Genomic DNA, 18,132 nt, shown 5'->3' on the forward strand with positions numbered 1-18,132 from the left:
GCCCTCCGGCTTCTCCGCTCGCGCCATTGCTGCTGCCATCGTTAAGGCTGCGCGGTCGCGTGTTACGACAGCGGTTCCGGGTTCGATTTTTAAGGAGAAAGCCTTTCTAGGCTCATGGAGAAGTTTTTGTCAGTAGACCTGACCGCCGGAGTGTCCGCCGAAGCGTCATCACGCCATATGAAGGCAGATTAAGGAGAGATGAAAGAATGAAAAATGATTGATAGTGACAGTTAGTGAATGATAACTTTACAAAAGAGATTGGTAGAGGTTAATAATGACTAGTAGTGACTACTAATGACGTGTAATCACTACTAATGACTCCGAAATGACCAATATGTCTAACGATGGCTTGTAACAACCACAGTTCATTACAAATGACTAAAAATGCTTACTAGTGAGCAGTAATGGGTAATAATGACTAAAATATCTTCTAATGACTAGTCTAACGACAAATGGTAACGACTACAATTGATTAGAAATGACTAAAAATGCTTAGTAATGACCAGCAATGAGTAATAATGACTGAAATGACTTGTAATGACTACGAAATGACCAATATGTCTACCGACAACGTGTAACGACTACAATTCATTAGAAATGACTAAAAATGCTTAGTAATGAACAGTAATTATTAATAATGACTGAAATGACTTGTCATAATGACTACTAATCACTACGAAATGACTGATATGTCTAACGACGACTTGTAACGACTACAAATGCGTACAAATGACTAAGAATACTTAGTAATGAGTAGTAATGACGAATGACTTCTAATGATCCGTAATGAATCGTATATGACTTGTGATTACCGAAATGATTTGAGGTGAAGAGAAGAAAAGAAAATATAGGTGAAGAGAAGAAGGAAAGAAAAAGGGGACAAAGAAGAGCAAGAGGAAAAGAAAGAAGACATAGAGAAGAGGCAAAGAGAAAGAGGCGAATGATAAGAGGAGGAATTAAGAGTATGCTTTCGCCGTTCACCTCTTAAGAGAGATCTTAAGAGACCCTGTATTTTTTTTTTATTTCGCCAGCCGAGAGGAGAAGGGGGATAGTTATCATCTTTGCCAATGCCTCCGTCCCGTTGTCAGACTAAACGCCGCACGCAACAGCCGCGTCCAATCAGGGAGGAGCTTCGCGCCGATTCTGACTCGCTTACATGCGTAATCATGCGAACGACAATTAAAATTTGGAGTCGGATATTTCGGAGCACATACACGCTAGAAGAATCCTTCCAACTGATACTGTGTAGAAACACGACTGCCTCTAACCTTTCAATACAAACATACCCACTTACTGCAGTCAACAATAAGTTAATTACTCAATGTTAGTTAATTCGGCTGCTGACAGCAATAATTATCATCTGACTTTGTGTCCCCCTGCCCACATAACTTCTTTGCACAGGTGGCCTTCGCGTGCCTTCCAGTGGCTAATTTTAAGAGAACCATAAAGCTTAATTTTGAACACCCTGTATGTTTATATGCATAGACAGCACTTTGCAATGTTATAACGCGGTTTAATTCATGGATCCGAGACCTTAAAGAGCTGCGACGTAATGTTAACGCGCTTCTCTCGTATTTACCGATAAGTCGCCATTAATTTTTTTTATCTACATCAGCGATTGGTGCGTCGAAGTCAAAGCGGAAAGTTGGCACCCTCTTAGCTGTTTTGACGAGCATAGCAAGTCGTAGAACTAAAAAGGGCGGGGAGGAGGATGTCGTTAGCTTGAGACACGCACAGCCTTGCAAGGACACGTCGTGGGTGCTTAGTGGCTTTGGTGTTTCGCTGCTAAGCACGAGGTGCGGGATCAAATCCCGGCCACGGCGACCGAATTTTGATGGGGGAGAAATGCAAACACACCCGTTTACTTAGATTTAGGTGCACATTAGCGAACCGCAGCTGATCAAAATTAATGCCCGATCAAAATTAATGCGGAGTCCCCGACTACGGCGTGCCTTATAATCAGATCATGGTTTTGGCATGTAAAACCTCATAATTTAAGCCTTGCAAGAGCACGCCAGGGATTCTTCCACCTAATTGTCTCCATTTTGTATGCGCTTGCCACCGAACGACCACCCAGGTTAAAACAAGGTTAAAAATGACGCAAGTTGGGAGTGCTCCTCTGACTAAAGGGCGGCCCTTGTGGACACTTTAGAGCACCACGCGATGCGTAACGCTGCCGATAGAAACGATGTGAGCTATGAAAGTTTGGTTATAATTTTCAAACTTGGACCGCTGTAAACAGAACACATTTACCGTCGGTGACGGGTGGTCAAAGCCTGCCGCTATTCGCCGCTGCTTCTTAAATACGTACTTCTAGTCCTCATCTGGCAGGCATGCCGTGACGCGTGCAGCACAAATATCCATGGCCCCAGCGGTACGCAATGCTTAGGGCCGATGCATTTTACAGGGTGAGCGAGTTGCCTTAGCATGGGCTAGCACGCGGTGCAAAGAAGGTGGAGTAAAAGAGCAAAGAAACGCGTAAACTCTTTGAAAAGTGTTTCTCTTAAAGCTGTTAGACGCTGAAAGTGGCACAATTTTTAAGAACGTGTCGCTCATAGCACCATGTCTAGCTCTGAAAATGACTTTTCTTATTGGAGTTCCTGTCCCCGCGAGAGTGGATCGGTCCCCTGCAGGTCTCTCTGGCCCATTGTGACATTTCTGATTGTTCGGTCACGCCCATAACCAAGAGCGTTACACTCATGCCTTGATATAACCTTTCCGGAGAGGCAGGATGATGTCTCCAGCGTTTGGAACTATTCGCCTGCCACCATTTACGAGTGCGCTATCGTCCAGTCATTAGAAAACGTCGTGATGTTTCACGTGTTGTGCAGCCTTCCGATCGATGCTGTGGATCAAAGTGATCACATTCGGGAGTGTTGCAAGCTACACTTGTGACGATTCATTGTTGCCTTAAAGGTCACTCCAAGCATGAGAGCGCTAGCTGTCCACTCAGCTAGCGCTCTCTTTTTATCCCCTTAACTCCCCCCACCTCCTCCTCCATAAACAGGACGCGCGTCTGGCTCACCTCCTTGCCTTCCCTTCTCTCTTTTCTTCGCTTCACAATGAGCAGTTCCGGAGGCAGAATTCATGGTCAGGCACTCATCTATTGAATCAGTTAGAAGCAAACGCAAGGCGTACGGTCGCTGAACAGAGCAAGCTTTGTCATCTGGCGGCAGTGGCGATCGAACCCTGACCACACTGTACCATGGCCTAGCAGGCAGGCGCTAACTATTTTTTATCTATTTTATTTATATGATCCTCACGGCCATATGGCATAGAAGAAGGGAGTGGTTACAAAGCAGCAGTATACAAACTCAATGAGTTTTGCTAATAGCAGCCCATACACAGGCAGTCACTCGCGACTGCGCTGGCCCGTCTTGACGACCGGCCGCTTTCGGAGCAGACAGTCCTGGAACGCCAGCCTATGCAGTCATCACACCACAAGTCCGTCAAGGCACCCTTGAAGCTTTTGCGTTCGAGTGGCCTATTATAGAGACTATATGGTTCTCACGGATGTTCCCCACCTCATCTATTTATTTTCTTCCGTGCAATTTGCTTTATCTATTCGCTATTCTTTCCGTCTTTCATTTGGCCTTACCCTTCCCCCAGTGCAGGGTAGCAAACCAGATTCTCTTCCGGTTAACCTCACTGTCTTTCCCACCCCGTTTCTCTATACAACAATTTCGCATGATTATACAAGGCTAGCTAGCGTTCGCGAGAAACTTTGTTATTGGTGATGTTATTTGTTATTGGAAAGGCGGCTCCAATCCTGAGAAGTACGGTGTATCAATAATGGAAGAAGACGAAAAACAGGCTTGCATGAATAAGTTCGTATACGTTCTGACGGTGATCGGTGTGGTTTGGAATGTACTGCGTTTGGTGGATGCGGTCGTCGTGAAGTGGGATATATGATAGGAGTTTTTATGAAATTGTACAGGACGAACAACTTTGCGACGGAAACGAAGTGGGACAAGGGCTAGGTTAGCTTTTACTGAAGTTATACTCACAGTCCTATTATAGTTTGAAATGATGAAATAAACAGTATCCCTTTGTATTTATTCAATTGAAGTTATTAGAGTTTATCGTGGCTGGAAACCCATGTAGCGAACGCATCCCCTGACATGCTCCTCCTCCTTCCCTCAGCGCCGTATGTACAGTTCCAACTTCTCTGGACTAGAAAGACGCCGCATGGGAATGGTTTCACCAAGAGACGTCATAAAGCCGAATTCGTACGATTACCTTTCATTTTTTCACTGTAACACATAGTCGGCTATCCACGAACATAACGAATTTATCGCGCTTCTCGGTGACTTACCGTTTCAATTTCACAATGTAATGATTACGGAAACATGGTATCGGTCAGACGAGGAAGTGTTTCGAATTCCTGGTTTCCAAATCTTCTATTTTAACCGTTCTGATAGGTGTGGCGGGGCTGTATTACAGCTTGTATCTGAGCAAATTGAATGTAGCATGCTTCCAGCTTACTCTGCATTGACAACAGATTGCGAAGTGTTAAGTGTAGAATCACACAACTGTGTTTTCACTGTTGTGTATCGTCCCCTTAGCGGCGACATTGAGAGTTTTTCGCGCTTCTTGAAAGATTGTTGCGCCTTATCAGCACCAATCACTTGCAACTTGTCATTGGCGGCTTATTAACCTTTTAGTAAATACACTGAATTGGCGAAGTTTGCATATTGTTCTTGATTCTTTCTGCTGCAGAAACGTAATTGCGGCACCCACACGAATCTGTACCAACTCCGAAAGCATGCTTGATTGTTTATCACAAATAGCTCGGACGACTATGTGCAGTCTGGTGTAATTGAAGGAAACATAGGAGATCACTCGCCCGTGTACATGATTTATAAGGTGAATCGCGAATTTTGGAAGTCTCATCGTTCTGAGCCATTTCAGACTCAAGCAATTAACCAGAAAACTCTAGCAAATTTTTGCACGGAAATAAGAAGAATAGATTTCAGCTCTGTACTTGACTGCACAGACGCAGATGAAGCGTATAATATATTTATGCATGTACTTTTAAACGTTTACGAAGGTTGTTTCCTGCACAAAAAAAATGAAAAAAAAAAAATCGAAAATAAGGAAACCATGGCTTACTGATAAATGCCTCAGAATAATCCGCGAAAAAAATTATTTGTATGCAAAGTTTCTCAAGACTCGGGATCCTGCGGACTTCATTTGAAATGTACAGAAACTGTTTAAATAAATTCCTGAGAAATGCCAAGAACAGATATTTCGAAAATATGCTTCCCATACCGAACTAAACGATATTACGAGAAAGGCACTGAAATCAAATTTAATTAATAAAAGTCAATTTTTCTAAATTAGAAGGTCTGAAAATTTTTGCCAAGTTCCAAGTCTCACTTTTTCCTCGTTCCGCATATCTTTTTATGCTTTGCAGGACATTGCCGTTACATTCTGAGTAATATTGTTGGTATTATTTCAGCGTATATTTTTACAGATGTTGCTTATCATTTGTGCATGATCTTTTTTTTTTCTTTTTTTTTTGGATATGGATGTATGTCTACATGCATAGATGTAAATATGTATATATGTTAGGTAGGTGTGGATAAGTATTTGCACAGTTGTAAATGTATATGGATGTTATGTATGTTCTGATGTGAATATGGATGTATGTATAATGTCAGTTCGTTTTGTACATTCTACCCACATTCTCTTTGTGAATATGCTGCAACTGGTTGTTAAAGAAAGGGGACAGGAACCTCGTCAAGCTGCGGTTGTGCAGCTTTTTGTTCCTGCCTTCGCATTTTCTTCTGCTGTAGAAAAGAAGGAAAATGCGAAATAAAGTTGGAAATTGAAAGAAAGTTGAAAGTTTAAAGAGACTAGCACTAGATTCGAGTTGTCCACCGCTACCCTCGCGATAGACATAGCCTCTGGAAGGCGAAATATAGTGAGAAAGAAAGAAAGAAAGAAAGAAAGATAGAAAGAAAGAAAGAAAGAAAGAAAGAAAACATGTGCTCTGCTGTCTTCGCTTGTCGAGGCTGCCCGCTTTTTTCCTGAACAGCTCTTCTTTCCTCTTCAGCGTCCAAAGTCATCGCGGCGTTCCTGTACCTCGTGTCGCCCGTTTTTAGACAATGGCTGTAGCCGGTTCTCGTGCGGCTCCGCTTCTCAGCTTGCAGAACATTCTTCGCAAGGACACCGTATTCTAGCGGAATGCCTCCGGCCTGCGTACCTGTCGTTCGTGTTTCCGACGCCTCCCGCATAATTATGCTGCTTCTCGGTGATCGTGCCGGGGTCACGAACGTCGTTCAGACGACGGCGTCTGTGAAACCAGGATAGCCCAGTGCGCCCAAAGTGGATAATGTGCGCCCAAAGCACAGTATTCGCGTGGTCACGTTTAAGCTTTACAGAATTTTTTAAAATCACTTATGGCAGATAGCATAATTTCATCCCTTGAGCTGGAATATTAAGAAACGCGGACATTACTTGCACGAAAAAATCAAAACATAATATCAACTAATTGACGGAAATTCGCTAATTAATTTCTTACTTTACGCACATATTGCAATTTACCAATTGTAGCCGATGAGTTTGCGAGTCTTATTCACTGGGAACAAATTTTAAGGGTGGCATGGGTTTCAAGATGCACTGTTGTTCCGCTTACTTTTCAACGAAACTCTCTTTCATTCATTGCAGCACAAAAGTAGCATGAACGCCCATGTATTTCGTTGCACACTTTGGCAATGAGTATCTCGAAACTGTTGTCATCCTGAAAATTCATTCTAAGTGGATACGCCTTGCAAACTCACCGGCTACAATTTGTAAATTGCAATGTGTGCCGTAAAATAATAAATAAATTAATTATTGAAGGTTGTTAATCAGATGAATGTGTTTCCATTTGTCGTGCAAGTAATGTACGCCTCTTTAAATATTCCCGCTCAAGGAATGAAATTATCATATCTACCAGAAGTGATTTTTTTAAAATTCTGCACAACTTAAAGATGATCTGGTATACACGAGTGTTTTTTGCATTCCACCTCCATCGGAAGGCGGCCGCCGTGACGGGAAATCGAACCCGCGACCTCATGCTGAGCATCGCCAACACAGCGAGTCAGCGTAGTTTTTAGCAAGCTGAATGAAAAAAGTAAAAGAAAAACAACCCTCACTAATAAAAAATTAACGACAACCCGGCGTTTCAGAGACAGTCAAGCTTTTTCTTATTTTTTTCGCCTTTCTTCATTTCTTTCTTTCTTTCTTTCCCAGGAGCAAGATTTCGAGACGCAGAGGTACTTGATAATTTCATGATCGCTCATAGTGACCAGGCCGTGACCGTTACGCCGGGAAGAGTTGCCGAAGTGCGGATGACCTTCTCGATCGTTTGCAACAAGGCACATCTCTGTCGAATGTTTTCCCGTGGCTTTCAGCAAAGTGGTCCTCAATATAGTAGCTCGGAGCGACATCGGAGCCTTCGGAGCGCTTATTTTAGCGAGGAGGTCGCAAAAAAGAAACGCAATTTGGGGATTGGCTAATGTCTCTGAACAGTCAAGCCGAACCAACGCCATTTTGATCAGGGAATCGAGGGAGTGTAGTACTCTTCGACGAAGAGAAAGCACGGTTTTTCTATCGCTTTCTGCGGGTTGAAATTCGCAAATAACGGTGTGATTCCTGTTCTGAACGTGCTCTTGAGTCGGAGCTTTCTTCAAGGGATAAGTGCACGCGGGGCCAAATTTTATGAACGATCTGGATGCTAATGCGCAACCACATGGAGGGCTTTATCGGCAAGTAGCTCATTTTGTCTTCCCACATAGTTAACTTCCTTTTCTGGATGAACGAAAGAACCTTTGCTGTGCCCAGACTCCGGAAGTGCTGCTTTATTTTCCCCATAAATATGTGTTTGCCCTCGGCTTAAATCATTCTCGAAGATTCTCGAAGCGGCGCAATACCAAGGTGTGAACCTTTATCTTTAGGTATTTATACATGAAAAGCGTGCGTTTCTTATATTGTTAATCTGAATAGTTTAGAATGCTGCATAAAGTCCAAACCGAAAGTCTTATCGTAGCTACTATTGTGAACGCTCTCTTGTAGCCAAGCGCACTATGCCAGAGTATCGTATTCAAGTGCTACTGAAGCATCTGGCAATGCGAGGATAACCGCAAAAGCTTTCGCAATCATCGCTGCACGCAGAAGACCGGCACCAACGTCTCGTATCTCCGCCGCATTGACAATACGGTACACGCGAGCGCAGATGGAGTGCGCTCCGACAAGCACTCTAAAAAGCACACCTTTCCCCAGAAAAAAAGGGGTGCGAAAAAAAAAAAAAACATGACTCCTCTATTTTTCCGCCTATATTAAGAACTTGCTGTCGTCTCGTGACGCCGGTGACGACACGTGGTATATCAGCTGTTTACACTAGAGAGACGTGATTTCCAGCTTTCGTGTTTGCAACGGAAGACTCGAGCCGAGGGAGGCACGACGAAAGATCGCGGTGGCCGCGCGTGCCCGGACTTAACGAGTCTGCACGCGCAGTAAGCCGAGCGTCGTAGCGGCGGGCGCGTCCTTCACCTCCAACAGATTACCAGGGCGCACGTGCAGGATCGAGGTGTCCGTATCGCGAATGCGCAGATCGAGTGCGTCGCCGTGAAGCTCCATCGCGGCTGGCACACCAAGCTGGGCTTCAGCCTGCGCGACTGCGATCCTGACGCCCGCGACACGCCGAATGCACCTGTCGTCAAGGCCGTCTACGCGGGGAGCCTGGCCTCGAGAGATGGGCGCATCCGGCCCGGCGACTTCCTCGTCCAGGTATGCGTGTGCATACACGTGTCGCGAGTCAGAAAAAGCGAAGTTGTTTGTCGACGTCGTCTTCATGACGCTCTGTTCTAAGATAAGAGAAGGCGAGAAAACAAGAAAAACAAGGAAAGCGTCTCATTGTACGAAAAAGTCGACAATGAAGGTCGCTTTATACAAAGCCGTGTGCGTGGTGAGAAAATTTGTCACCGTTCCGTGCATTTTAGTTGGGTGAGTGTGATAAATGCTTGTCCTTTCAGCATTCTCTCGTTGTTAAAATGAACTTTAGACGAGGTTAAAGCGAATGCGAACACGCGATAGATTGGGTTGACGCGTGCATTGCGTACTTCCCCTCAAGTAACGCTACAGCATCTTGGAGCTCATTTGCCGCAAAAGCAGTGGCAATGTTGGAGATACCTCGGAGCTGGTGATTGCCTCGGGATCCTTGGTTAATGAAAATGTGCGCTGGCTGGCTTCGGTTTAGCAATAATAACGCGCCCACTGAGGTTACTAATTAAATAGCGAATTTATTCAATTCATTAATTTATCGTGATTCCTTCGCATGTTATGTAGATGGGACGAGTAACCTATTGCTGGACAAAAGAAGAAAAAAAATCAAAAACACAATCACATTGTGCTGTCGTGAGGAATTAGTTCGCTAAGCACTCGTTTGTAGTACGCAAAATGCGTGAAAAACTCCGAAGGCAAAGAATCGCCTTCAGACCAAGATAATTCTTTTTGAAACGAAGCTGGCAGGTGGGAACTCAGCCAACACGACATCGCTTAGGGTAGGCAGCCTTTAAACCTGGGCTGACTTGATACTGGGTTGTCAGTTTTTTAGCACTTTATTTGTTTTCGCGATATCTGAATACTGGTTCAATATGAGCTTCATCATCATCATCATTATTATTATTATTATTATTATTATTATTATTATTATTATTAGACATGGAAACATAAAAGCACACGCAAAAAAAAAAAAAGACAGGGAGCGAGCAAGCTGACAACTGCCACCGAGATGGGTACGCCTGCCTACTCTTTCGGGAGGAGGGAATGAAAAGAGAAGCGCATGTAAAGTAAAACAGTGCAGGCAAGCCAAAATATATGGCCCCTTTAAAATTGATTGGAACAATGCCATAGCACTTAATTATTATCATGACATTAAAACCACTGAATATATCGAGTGTTTCATCGAAAGTGGACAGAAGCTTATAGTGACAGTGTAGTGGATACAAAAGGTGATATCTGCGGCAGTACATGATTCGTTTTAAAATGTGTCAGGTACTCCTTGACAATCGCAAATAATATAATTAACTAAACTTAGCTTATTAGTATTTTAAGTATTAGTTAGTATGTTGAGTAGTAATTAACAATAGTTTTTCATTTCTAGAGAATTGAGCCGGGTCATTGCTCAGGTGGCGTTCAGTTACGAAATGCACTCTGCAAATTGTGCGTCTAGTGAGTGCGGCGAGGCGCATGACGACATAATGCATCTGCCGTTGGACTGCTTCGCTTCGTGACCCGCCGAGGTATCGAATAGTGGCTATGACTTGGCGCTGTTGAGGTCGCCGCATACCGATGGGGTCAAAATGCAAGAACGTTCGTGTACATAGATATAGGTGCACGTAAAACAACCTCGTGTGGTCAAAATGAATCCGGAGTGCACTCACTACGGTGTGCCTCATAATCAGATCGTGGTGTTGGCACGTAAAACCCTTGAATTTATTTAGTTATTTCTCTTGCTCGTTTCCTGCTCAGGAAGGAAAGAAGCTACGCCACATGTTGAGAGCATTGGACAACTACTTTTTGCCTCTTCGCACTACACTTGGTCAACGGCCTGATTTAGGACGTGAATCGAGTGTATTGATTACGCTAAAAAAACTTGATGATCGAACGGATACATAAGTAATGTATTAATGCAAATTATGTGTTTCTTTACCTGTGAACTTTTTCTAGCTTTCAATATGTTATTTCTGAAGTGTGGTGCCATATTTCTCCCACTGAAATTTTATGTCGGAGAGTTCGGAAAGCGAGATTCTCAAATCGAATATTCTAGAGAAACTACCTTGGAATATCTAATCGAATATCGATTTTCTATCATTTCTAACCAAAGCGAAATATAACAGTGGAGTCCGTTTGGTAAGAAAAAAAAAATCTGAGGACACCTAAGCACTTATGAGTTGTGAATGTGAAAGCATAACTTTCCAGTTGGAGGCCGTTGAGCGGTCCTTCGAATTTCGCGCTGCGAGTAATGTACCATAGCGGTACGTGCTGCTCAAGCCCGCAAGCAGCAGCAGCCTGCGGTGCCAACGCCGCATGCCACCGACGGTCTGCGCAACGAGAGACCGAGGAAGCAGCAGCGGTCTCCAAGGAAGGCGGGCGTACGCAGCAGCTAAGCCCAGTGGGAGCGAGAGAGATAGATACGGACCGCGCGCCGGCTTCCGAGAGTGAGAGCGAGTGTGACGTTGCGTCGCGGCGATGGCCTCTCCCCTCACGCAACAACTGGCATGTTACTGCGGCAGCATGTGTTCCCTTTCGCCCGTTCTGCTCCGTTGAGGCGCGCTCGTGACGTCACGTCGCAGCCAATGGCAATGCGAATTTAGCTACCGTATCACTGCTAGAGACGGCAGATGCCGGGTTTTTCGCTCAATGGGCCATTTGACGCGTTCGCGTCATAAAGGAAGGAGGCTTATTTACATAAATGGGTACACGTGATGCAGTTCACAACTAGAGTTACGGTCAACTGAGGACTCTGGGGAGCTCGTGAATGAGAAACAACTGAAAGGTGATCGCGACAGTGACAGTAAGCAATGAAACACGCTGATATTGTACAAATAAGTAACGGTCTTGCCTAAATCGTGCAAAAAAAATCGTAAGCCGCCTAAAGGCAGCTTATCCTAATTGCATGGAAGGGAATTATTGAACAGAAGCTATCTGCTCCATGCGTTCGCTCAGGAACTGGCACCTCTGCGCAGCAACCGTGGCTCTCTGCAGAGGGACTGTTCGAAACAGCCAGACTTTGTTACCTAAATTTCGCCCTGTAGACTCCAATAAGTGTCGTTACCCCTTAAATTCGGACATAAACCAATATTCCACAACTTCGAATTGTAAAATATCGAATTGAATGCGAATCAAATAGCAAAGACTAGTCGATATGTATTAGAAATTTCGGATATTAGAGAGTTTTAGTGTATATACAATACACAGCAAACGCCAGAATTTAGTGTTTGCGTTAGTGGGATGCACATGCGCATTACGTAAGGGATGCTGCGACTCTTGCGCGCACGTGCGTTATTCTCAGTATTTAAATTGCCTCCACAGCACTCTACTAGACGCGATGTATCCCTTGACCAATGCAAGAGACTGGCAATTCTGCGATACGCCAAACACCCTCTGGCACACGGTCTAGGAACGCAACAAGAGTCGACGGACAACGCCCATCCAATTACCAACAAAAGACCAGTGGGAGGCCCAGCGCACGAGCGCAAGCGCCGAGGACCAGCTATGACTGGTGAACAGGACTGTAGGCTATAAGCACAGGGCCACGACTACCTGGAATAGCATGGCCGCCCACCTCCGAGCTTGAATAGCTTGGTATCTGAAATAAAGTTTAAGCGATGCGAATATGGCCGCGCCCGTCGGAGTGAGTGCCGTCTGTTTCTGATCTAGCAATAGTCGTCGTCCTACTCTGTTTGGCTCATTTGTTCCCAAGTGATGCTTGTGTTTGCTTTAGTTTTGCTTCATGATAGTTCGAGCGCAAAGCACTCGTAACAATTCGGTGGTGTTTCCAACATTCCTTCTCAATTTTTGGGAGCTTTAGGCTTAACGAGAGAGGCTGTATACTATATCTAGCTGTACGCCTCCGAGATTTGGTGGCGCGTGCCGTAAACTAGGCACGATGACAGATCTCATAGGTCATAGGCCACAAATGTGCGCCTGTACTTTATATTTCGTACATATGGCGCAAAAGTCTACATTTTATGATGATTACCGACATTTGTGACCATATTGAGCATGCCATATTGAATCGCCTCTCCCGCCATCTGGAAGAGCACGAAATCTACCCGCATGCGACGATCGGATTTAGGCCGGGCTTATCTACACAAGACGCCATGATGCTCCTAAAGCACCGCATAATTGATTGCAAGACGAGAGGCACGAGGGCCATCGTGGGCCTGGACATGGAAAAGGCCTTCGACAACATCCTCGACTTTTTCATGCTGAAAACGATATTGGGTCTCAATCTGGGAAAGCACTTCTACGGCTACGTCAAATCTTTCCTGACTGGCAGAACGGCCACACTTAAGGCCGGTAGTCTGACGGCCGAAACGACGAAGCTCAGCATCATGGACATACCGCAGGGAGCGGGCATCTCGCCGACCCTCTTCAACCTCTCGATGATCGGGCTGTCCAAGAGGCTCGCCGAGATTGACGGCGTCGAGCACACGATATACACGGACGATGTCACGTTCTTGTGCACAGGCTGCAGCGATGGTGAAATAGAGCAGGGACTGCAGGAGGCAATCGACGTCACGGAGGAGTATCTTGTATCCATGGGGCTCAGGTGCTCACCAAAGAAATCGGAACTCTTACTGTACAGACCAAAGAGAAGGGAAACCAAACCCAAGCGCTGGAAACCCCTGGAGGAAACCGACATCACGCTACGTAAGAGCGACGGCAAAACCGTGGCGAGGGTGGATTCTATCCGGGTCCTCGGGATGATCATCGAGTCTAACGGCTCCAGCAACCAAACGATCGTGCGTCTAAGGCGGACAACGCCATTAGACTCAAGAGAGTCGCCAACTGACGGCAAGGCCTGCGCGAAGACAACGTCGTCCGTTTGGTGCACGCCTTCATTCTGCCACTTTGCTTACGTCGCTGCAATGCACGAGTGGCAGAGGGCGGAGAGGGACAAACTCAACGCGCTCCTGAGAAAGGTCATTAAGAGAGCCCTGGGATTACCCATATATATACGAAGACCGAGATGCTCATGCAGTTGGGCATGCACAACGCTCTAGAAGAGATTGCGGGGGCGCAGGAGAGAGTTCAATGCATCACTTTCCACCACGCAGTCCAGAAGACAAATCTTGAAGAGGATAGGCATCTCGCCCGCCACGGTTGAAGATGAGCACTGTGAGATGCAGAGGAAGCTGAGGGACTGCATCACGGTCATGCCCATTCCGAGGAACGTACAACCAGTACACAACGTGGGCAGAATGCGAGCTAGAGCCAAAGCCCTGCTCGATAAAGCCAAGGAAGAAGTAGAAGAAAGCACTTTCGTCGATGCGGCGTGCCAACCCAGCAGGCGAGCGTTCACCGCGGTCGGTCTGGATGGTAGAAGAATCGTCACGAATTCCGCGTCTCTCTATACAACGGATCCAGAAACGGCCGAACAGGTAGTCATCGCCCTGGCACTCCTGGATGGCAAGAAAATCAGAATACACAGTGACTCGAGGGCGGTAGCGAGAGCCTTTGCAAAGGGCACCATTTCCATACAGGCCCTGGCGATCCTCCGCGGCAAGGACGTTAATCCGCACACGATCATTTGGTTTCCCGCAAACATGGGAGAAATTGACGCAGCTCCGACTAATCTCAACGAGTCGGCTCACGACGCTGCGCGAGGGCTTACAGACCGCGTGGCGCTAGGGCAGCCAGGCTTGGAGGGTACGTACTGCAGGGACCATCTTCTCTCATACAACGAACTCACGAAACACTTTTACTTGGCTCGCAGCTGATATCCGCCTCCGCACATAAAGCTAAACAGTCCCAAAGCTCTCACCCTGAGGCTCTTGCAGACGGGGACCTATCCCAATCCCCTATTAATAAGCAATATATTTCCCGAAGCCTTGGCTTCATACAATTGCCTGCGATGCAGTAGCGTAGCAGACTTGGAACATATGCTCTGGCGGTGCTCTGCGTTACGGAGCGACAAGGACAACACCAAAGAGCGTTGACACGTGGCTCTCCGTAGCCCCGAACTAGTAGAACAGACATGGGCAGTCCATCGGCCCCGCGATGCGGCCCAGAGGCTAGGCCTTTCGGTCCCGACGTGGGAGCGGCCCACTTGAGGCTACAGGAATCAAGCGCGACCCGAAGGACCTGAATAAAGTTTTTCATACCATAGCATACCGATATTTGCGGGAAAAGCAAAGTGTGGTCGGTGCTGAGCGGATAGTACGATACACCAAATTAGGTTGGCATGCGGTGTGAATTTGGTTTGTTTGTAATTCGTGAACTTTTTACGTCTAGGTGGCGCCGCAACGATTTACTTCTGCGGGAGTGTTCCACTCGGTATACCACTATTCTAGTTTGCACCGCGCTCTGCAGCGTGCGATAGCATTAGCGTTCCGTCACAAGCTAACGCTTATGTAAGCATTATACGCCATATACAGGGTGTTTCACGTAACTTGAACCAAGGATTTAAAAAAAAAAGTGGTTAACCGCAACTGAATGAAACCAACGACATATGGTTTGCCGACATGTGGCGCATTCGCCGCCATATGTTCTTGGTTTCACCCAGTTACGGTTAACCACTGTTTTACTGCAATATCAATTATATGGACACTCCAGGCGCATTTCTGCCGTCGCCGTGATGTTCCGTATATAATCCAAGGGAGATAACACCGTTGTCGCCGACGCTATATGCGCGAGTGAAAGCGTGCGAAGGGAGCCGACGATCGCGGCTCAATCTCGCCCGTGCGAAAGGGAGGAGAGCGGGGAGGAAGCACGCCAAAACGTTGCGAAGCACCAATGTTACGAAGCACTAGGGGGAGGGGGGGGCTGAAACTGCGTATGTGGCAGCGGCGCACGGTCGCGCGGCCGTATCTTCAGAGCGTTGGGGGCAGAGTCTATACTGGCGGACAACTTTCTGTGGCTATGAAGGAAAAGCTACCGAGGCAAAGCGCGCACAATTGAGAGCACTTCTGAAAACAGTCCCACATTTTAATCCATGTTAGTTTAAGCTGGGGAAGAGAAAACAAACACCTTGTTAGCAACAAGACAGAACATACCACTGAGTGTAAAAGTTCACTTATTTTGCTCCTTTTCCTTTCCGTGTCAGAGGAAACGCGAAACCGTCGCACGTGCAAGCTGCGTCGATTCAGCGTCTGTTCCGAGCAACCAAAAGTACTGTCAAATGCTGCCGGACTACTCGGCGCCGTAGCACATGTGCAATAGCCACGCGCCCAGCTTTCCATTCATAGCCACAGAAAGTTGTCCGCTAGTATAGGTGCGTCGACGGTTCGTACCTTTGTGTGTGCTGCGTGTTCTCGGCGCTCAACTTGCGTCGAAGGAATTTACAGTGCGAATGTCACTTCGCTCGCTGCTGCTGCCGTGCTTGCTCACGCCAGCAGCGTTTCGACAACGAGTGTCGATCTGCGGTCATCGAGTGTGATGTGTCCATATTTACTGTGCGCTGACATCATTTTTGTTAATTTAGTTAGCAAACGAATGTTTACAAATTGATACGACCGATAAAAGTGCTATAGTTACTTCGTATGGCTGTCTGCAAATTTGCTCTCGCAATCTATATGATACCGCCTCGCCTTTCTGGCGAAACTGCGACTTTAAAAAAAAAATTACTTAGACTAAGTTACGTGAAACACCCTGGGTGTCACACCTAACGTTAGCCAAGTTCAACGAAAAAGTAAAAAATAAAAAAAAGGCATGCTGCAAGTCACGATTTTAATATATATAGTGTTTCGTTGTCAGACCTCAGAGGACCGGACACCGTAAAACTTATAATTGTATATTGCACCGTGTTTTCTAAATATTTTTTTTTTCGTTGACCAGTTTGGCTAACGTTAGCTAGGACACATAGTATACTAAAGCTTTGTTCGCACACCGCTACTAAATAGTGATAAGATTAAGCGCAAGCGTGTCGTTTTCAACTTCTCCATCCGGCACCAACCATTAAACCTGCACGTTCCTAGCAATCATTAGTCTTACGCCTGTTTCGAGATATCAGTCCAAAAAGTGTGTGGAAATATAGGTTTCTGTTCCACGTATTCCAGGAATGCACGAATAAAAGCTTTTCGGAAGTATGCTGCGTTTAACACCGATGTACAGTGCTAAGAATTGAAACGCGAACACTTTATAATCCAGTACAGTGGGTTGTTTTGTTTCCAGTTTTGCCTGCATTTGTAACTTCGACTTAGTTCCAACTTCAGAACGTATAAACTTGGGGCTACTTCGTGGTTAGGAATCAGCTACAGAGCGATTGCGCGTCGCTCTTCAATGTGATTGCGCGTAACAGACGTTCGTTGCTGTTCGCGTTTCAATTTTTTGGGCACTGTGCTTCGCCTTCGACGCCTTCGAGAGGGCCGTCTCGAAACATGGTTCTTCTTCGAATTCCCCCCAAGTGCCGTCAGGGCACTTAAAACGCTCCCTGGGGCAGTGGATTCAATGTTAGAATTGTTGCTGTATAAGCGAATGGCTGCAACAAAGTTGCAGACAGCCGCGAGGTCTCTTTGTCTGCAACATTGTTTTTGGGTTGCGATTCTGCAAGGTTTGCACAACTCTGCCGGGTGCTTTTCTTTTTTATTGATACTTCGCAGGTGAACGGTTGCGACTTCATCGGATGCTGCGCCAAAGACACCGTGGACTATATAAGGAAGTGCAGTGGCACGCTTCAGCTACTCTTTGTCAGGTACAGTACACGACGCGGTCTCTCGGGTCCGTTATCCGTGGCCGATTCCTGGTCACGTCTTTCCTTTGTCACTGTGCGATACGTTTCTGAGCTTGGCATTGCTTCCAGGGTGCACAAATCGGACTTCGCACCTGACCAGCATTGAAAAAGGCGCAAGAAGAACGCACCAGGCCCCTTCGCCCTCTCCTATACACCCATTTCCTTGTTACCCACATATTTATAAACATGTTACTGAAATACCTTTGTTGTGTGGATCACTTCACTCTTTGCCTCGTCGTCCGTTTTTTGTGAAAAAGAATGGGGGATATTAAAAAATGTCGAACGGCATCTATCTACTTGCAGTGAAGCGCCCTCCGCCATCTTGTCGAAAGCACGGCAATACTAATTAGTTAGTAGATTTCGTGGAAGTGAGCGTGTGAAATAATTATTTATAACAGTGCGATTGAATCCTACACGCGAATGAATAAACAAACATCATGCTCTATATGACACGAGAAGGCAACAAGGAGCGTCGAGTGCGTCAAGCAAAAAGGGTGCCGTGTCATGTCCCGCTAGTTTTCGCACGTATCACGAATATTACTGTGAGCTGGCCGCACTCGCCATTGGGACGCGAGACACACTCGGCACATTCCCGATAGTTGCAGACTCAACACGCACACACTAATAGACAGCGCGCAATAAAGACACCTGAAGTTAAGAATGCGGCATCAGCCCGTATCAACTTG

General features: G+C 46.1%; 1 protein-coding gene across 5 annotated transcripts in view; it reads left to right on the top strand.

The window, feature by feature from the left end:
• The window catches only part of LOC126547736 (uncharacterized), a 58,643-nt gene extending 40,999 nt beyond the window's left edge, over positions 1-17,644 (top strand). For 3 of the 5 annotated variants that reach the window (XM_050195704.2, XM_050195701.3, XM_055063214.2), the window contains exons 5-7: positions 8,548-8,775; positions 17,316-17,407; positions 17,516-17,644. In XM_050195704.2, coding sequence (XP_050051661.1) covers positions 8,548-8,775; positions 17,316-17,407; positions 17,516-17,552 — 357 coding nt within the window. In that variant the 3' untranslated portion in view covers positions 17,553-17,644. The remainder of the gene's footprint in view (positions 1-8,547; positions 8,776-17,315; positions 17,408-17,515) is intronic. The other 2 variants (XM_055063215.2, XM_055063216.2) reach the window with 2 other exon arrangements.
• The last annotated feature ends 488 nt before the right edge of the window (positions 17,645-18,132 follow it).

This window comes from Dermacentor andersoni, chromosome 1 (assembly GCF_023375885.2).
Source record: "Dermacentor andersoni chromosome 1, qqDerAnde1_hic_scaffold, whole genome shotgun sequence".
Classification (NCBI taxonomy): Eukaryota; Metazoa; Arthropoda; class Arachnida; order Ixodida; family Ixodidae; genus Dermacentor; species Dermacentor andersoni.